This window comes from Stegostoma tigrinum, chromosome 2, assembly GCF_030684315.1.
Source record: "Stegostoma tigrinum isolate sSteTig4 chromosome 2, sSteTig4.hap1, whole genome shotgun sequence".
Lineage (NCBI taxonomy): Eukaryota > Metazoa > Chordata > Chondrichthyes > Orectolobiformes > Stegostomatidae > Stegostoma > Stegostoma tigrinum.
In genome coordinates, this window is record NC_081355.1 from 125879616 (window position 1) to 125885434 (window position 5819).

Below are 5819 nucleotides of genomic sequence, written 5' to 3' on the forward strand. Positions count from 1 at the left end.
AACAGCTACAAGCACAGATAATCAGCACGTATTTTATGAGAATTGTGACAGAATTGTCCCACTCGACTCTGGGTGAGCTAAACTCATACAAGATGGTTCTTACTCAATGGTTTCATACTCAACTAATTGTCAAAAAAGTGTCAAATGCCTAGTTTCGGGCCAGGGAGGGGTAGGACTGCAAATAAGAAAATGACATACTTTTCCTATTATCCCATCATTACAGAAAGGCAAAAGATAGGGGATGAGCCATAAGGACAAATAATTCATTTCCTGTCATTATAACCAATGAAAGAGTAGATGCAACCAAGCACAGTTAAGGAAAGCACAATATAATCACTAACGCCTTACGCTGTGACCCCTGTTCATTTAAAAGGGAAATACTACAATGTTGAAGAAAATATTTGAGTTTGTCCATCCAGAAATGCATTGAATCACAACAGCAACTTGCAATAAAACCAGGATATCTGATCAGAATTAGAGAAAAAATATATTTTCAGATTTTTACAATAAATCGGAACAGGAAACATATAAAGAGCAGAAGTGGACACAAATATACATACATCAGTTACCTCCATTTCTGCTAGTTAAAAAAAAACAATTTCTTTTCCTTTTGTTCCCCCTCTCCCCGAGTTAGGTGAAATGTTTCTAGAAACAAGTGTAGAGAATTCATCCTTATACAAAGTGTGCAAATGAGAAATTTTGGAAACCTTCACAGAGGCAAGGACTCTATGTGTAGAATATATTAAAATCAGGTCCCTTGTTCAACCTTGAGTCTTCTTTAAAATTACTGTTCTCAGTAAGTCCATGATTGTCTTTCACATAAAGTGCACTTGTCCAGCAGAATAGAACCACGTTCGAGATTAAACTCAGGGTCATACAAACTCCAACTTCCCATGTCCGCTGTACATCCCCCAGTGAACAAGAGACAGAAGCTTGTCATTACCGAGCTCGGAGTGCCTGATTTTATCGCAGGTCATGCAGCAGTTCTCGTGGCCAGTCACAGGTACCATACACTCCAAATCTAACTTAGCCACCTGCCCCTTTTTGGAGTTGTGCCCATGGAAACTGTAATGCAAACGAGACAACATCTGCCGCCGTTGGTCCTGAAGTCTTTTGTTTTCACTGCGAAGCATCCGCAAAGCCAGCATGATCAGCAAAACTAAAATGAGGCCACCAGCAATGGGCACAGCAATAACTGCAGCTCTGAACCACAGCTCCTTTGAGGAAGTGAATTCTTGAACCCTGGTGATCAGGTTCTTACTGGAGTCTTGATGGTACCGAGCTCCCTGATCTGAGAAAGGGGGAAGAAGAAATGGTAAAAAAGAGAGTGAGCAGAATCAGTACATACAGTGCATTATCCTCGATACAAGCCCCATTTGGATGATTCACATATAGCTCTTTATTGGCACAAGTTCAAAAGGTTACAAGATTGTCCAAATGGACTACCATGTTTCTAAGATACTCTACAAAATATTACAAAAATTAAATCCTTTCTACTTAAATGTAAATCTAAACCACAGTCCATTAGATGTACACACTCATACTCCTACCACTTCCCAAAGTTTTAATCGCAAACAGATCAAAACAAGGAAAAAGAATAGCATTGAGACTCAATAAACTCCAAGAAACCATTTTGCTTTAATCTAATTTGCTGCCCCAGGAAAACAAAAAAAAATTAACAAGCAAAACCTTTTTACTAGTCCTCAAAATGTTCACGGAGACATAATATCTTCCTGCTAAAGATGCAGCTCGCATCTTGCCATTCCCTCGCTGTGTCTTTAATTACATTAGCAAAATCAATACCAGCCACCCAAAACCCTCGGCTGTCATCACCTTATAGATCTGGCTGAAGTTCCGCTGAGAAGTCTTACCAGAGGTTTCACTCCCAGGATGTGAAAGAACGTCTTGGAGTCCTCTATAATTGCACATGTCCTCGTGACAGCACTCCAGCATTGGCCAGGTCCCTGTGTGATTCTGAGACCTTTTCGCATGGCAGATGTTTGCTGAATTTGACATAGTGTCTAAACACCCATGGGTTAAAGGAGAGTTCGTATTTTGGGGGTCCAGCAGCCTTGAAAAACATGCTGACAGTTCTGATTTGCACATGTAACCCGTTGCCACACAGTTAGATGCATCACAGTAGCATCTGATTTCACCTAAAGTTCACAAGAAAAGAGAAAGTTAATTTGTGACCAGACTTGGCCAGCCATAACTCAGAAAAATGAGTCATTAATCTTCTGTACTGCAAATAAACTGATTCTCAATTGCTGATGTGTACTCTTGATTTGTACGCACAGGAAAGTTGATAATTACTAGTTTAGTCCTTCCAACTCCCTAAGCAATGTCTCCAAGCATCCCCGCATACTTAGTTATTAAACCTCGTTCCTCCAACCACAGTCTACACAGAATGCTGGCAAAACTGAGCTGTATTTTGCTGATCAGGAAACTGGAGTGAAACGGCAGGTCCTTCGAAAGAACAGCAAAAGACACTAAAACAAAAGAGAAACGGCACTAGAAAAGCGCTTCGTAAATGAAAGAGTTCTGGTCTTTCAAGCAAGTTATTTATAAACTGGCGATGAAGCAGGTATAGAAATACACAAAAGGCCTTTCTTCTTAAACCGTTCCGTGCAAATAAATGCCTTTCAGGCAACAACCATGAAGCTTATAATTAGTGGTTTGTTTGCCAAAAAGACAATTTCTTGCAAACCAAATGGAACTGGCAATTTTTTAAAAAGTGAACATCTTACAAGCAGCCGTCTCGGACTGTGAAATGTACTAGCTTGGCTGAGGATTGGGGCGGGGGGGGGTCTTAATAATCTGCCGTGTTAGAAATGAAGAGATTTCTCGACAATACATCTCCTTTACTCAAAAAAAAGTCTTGGCAGGAACCGCTCTCCGACCACAAACAAGCCTAAAAAGAATGCACGTGTATCTTCTTTTTAAAAACCTTAATAGCTTCCGCTACTGAAAAACTACTGGGGATTGGAGGGCGGGGGGAGGACACCATAAGTCCTTTTTGTATCCAGCAAAACTCAGAGAGCCTTGCCATATTGGCCTGTCAGAGATCAAGTTTCAACCACCTAAACTCAGCTCTCAACACTAACAAACCCAGCACAGTAACTCGCTGCCCTTAATGACTCAGGGCTAATGGAAGGTAAAGGATTGACTGTGTAAATCGACTAATTTCGTTAGATCTGCTGTGATTCCCAGTTCAGACCTCCCCCTGGATGTCAGAACTACAGACCAGAGTTTCACGGCGCCGAAAACTTAGGGTCTTTTAAACCTTAGCCAAAAAAAAGGAGAAAGCGAGTTCGAGCAGCCATGCATTCTCCATTCTTGGTTTTACGAGCCCATACTCCGTCAACATGGCCACAGGAGACACTGCAGACTCTTAAAGCTCAGCTTTTGATGTAAACTGGCAGGAGAGCAGTCTGTGATCCTCTAATTATATCATTATCAGCCACATAGCTTCGGTATCGGTGACTTCCCATCAGTATGGCTCACTCCCAGCCTCTTGCCTTTGATGCAGCCACAGGAAGAGGCCAGCTGTTGACAAGGCTCTTATTTTGGGTTTAATTACACGTTTGTAGCAAAATAATTTTTTTTAAAAAGTAACAATTAGCTGTTCATCAAATCCTCCAGCGCCGATTAGCGCAGGAGATCACTTACCAACAGATATCAAGAGAATAGATGACATATCTCTCTCCAACCAGACTTTTTATATATAAAAAAACTACAAAAACATGTCAACTCTCTTGTAACTGGCATTACCGCTGTACAGGCAGAAAACAGACCCATCTCCAACCATTTACCCCGAATGCTTCATCTAGAATCCCAAAAGGATTTCCAGCTGATTTAAAAATTAAACTGTCGATGGAACACAAGCCGTTTTCCGCTCACTACCCCCCGCCCGAGAGAAATAATGAACAGGCAGCCCCCTCAAAAAATGTCTTGAAAGAGTTCATGCCCTTTGTGGAAAAAAAATCCGCTTGGGGCTACGTACACTGCAACCTTTTAAGCTGGAACGGGTCGCTTTCACCTAAAAGAGTTGAGAATTTCATTAAGGGCAGCTAACAAAAACATTTTGACAACCGCTTGCCCCTCAGGTCCATTTACATCAATGGAGAACTAGGAACTGCCACTTCCAGCAGAGCGGGGAGCTGGATTCTTCGACTCCGCCGAGATAGCAATCAAATTAATGTGGTGAAGGGGCGTACGAGTCAGACTGGGTGCATTCACACAGCACTGGGCAGCATTAGGTTCGTGAAGAACAAAAGACTTTAATTGGGTAACAAAAAGGGCTGCAGATGGTGTACAGGAGGGAGAAGGGGGCTCGCCTCTGTCAGCCGCGCAGGGCCACCCGGGGGGGGGGGACTGCTCTGCCCTCTCGCCCCCACCACATCAGAAAAAGCCCCCCGCCCCCCTCACCTTCCGTCAGGAGGATGGCCATCGCACACAACTCCAACTGCAGCCAAATCCCCCAGATGAGATTCGGATGGCGATCCATTTAATTTGCACCAGTTTCTTGCAAAACAAAATGAACAAGTTATTGGACGCGACCTTCCAGAGCGATGTCCCCGCTGAGCCACACACACACACCGATCTCGGATGGGGTGGGTGGTGGAGGGGTGGGGAAAGCCCTGGCCCTCCCTGCCTGTAGCTGTCCTTCAGGACACAAGCTCCATGTGCAAACAGCAGCGTTTCTCCTCCAGCGGCGCTAGCCGCCGACTCTCGCTGCCGTTCTCTTTACACGGCTACAGCAAGTGAGTGAAGTGTCGCTCCCAGCCTGCTCCGGCCCCTGCTTTAACTCAGTGTCCTGAGTGACAGCGGCCAGCCCGCCCTCCTTGCTTTCCCTGCCCGTCTCCCCGCCCTTCCTCCATGCCAAGAACCAACCAGTCCCGGGAGCCCTCCCTGCTCCCTCCCCGCCCATAAACTGGAGCCGACCCCGGATTGACAGCACAGCGCCGCGGGGAAGCGGGCGGACGGGCAGACACACCCCGCCCCCCTCAACCCGCCCCTTCCAGACTGCTCACTGGATGTCCGGGCCTGTCACTCACATCCCCAGGTTCATTCATACTTGCGGATATGCCCGCTTGGGAATTTTCCAGGGTTAAAAAGCAGCGGCACACGCATTTGCTCCTCCCATGCCTAACCGGGTTTATCACCTATGCCAAAGGGAAACTTTCTGAATGTAGGGGAAGATAACCTCGCAGAATAAAATTTTTCCACCGGCTTAAAGCGGGAAGAGTTGGAAATTTAAAGGCTACCCTTATATGTCAGCGGGGAGTTAGAGTAATAGAAACTTAATTCGGACTCAGCGTTGCTCATTGTATCTGTTTCAGAGATAGCAGGAACTGCAGTTGCTGGAGTCAGAGACAACACGCATTGAGTTGGAGAATTTCTGTTTTGTGAAGAAGGGTCCCGTTCCGAAACGTTAACGTTGCTGCTCCTCTGATGCTGCCTGGCCTGTTGTGTTCCTCCAGCTCCACACTGCTATCTCTTTTCATTTACCTCTCCAAATGCTTTTTGAGAGTTGTAACTGTACCTGCATCTACTGGAGTTCATTCCATATACGAACCATTATCTGTGTGGAAAAGCTGCCCTCAGGTCCCTATATCTTTGCCTTCTCACCTTAAAATTATGCCGTCTGGTTTTGGAACTCCCACACCCTAGAGAAAACACCTTTGCTATTCACCTTACCTGTGCCCCTCATTTCAGAAAGGAAATAATCTTTATGATTTACAGTATTGAGAAACTATGATAGAGTCGACCTTTCTGGCAACATTGGTTTGTATTTCAATAAGACTTGTCTGTCTGTC

General features: G+C 44.7%; 1 protein-coding gene across 1 annotated transcript; it reads right to left on the reverse strand.

The window, feature by feature from the left end:
- Window positions 1-468: 468 nt before the first annotated feature.
- bambia (BMP and activin membrane-bound inhibitor (Xenopus laevis) homolog a) lies at window positions 469-4790 on the reverse strand. The gene is made up of 3 exons (XM_048547952.2): window positions 4429-4790; window positions 1872-2156; window positions 469-1291 (listed from the first exon to the last, which is right to left on the reverse strand). Exons 1-3 carry the CDS (start codon window positions 4505-4507, stop codon window positions 873-875), a joined length of 783 nt encoding a protein of 260 aa, XP_048403909.1. The 5' UTR covers window positions 4508-4790; the 3' UTR covers window positions 469-872.
- Window positions 4791-5819: the final 1029 nt, after the last annotated feature.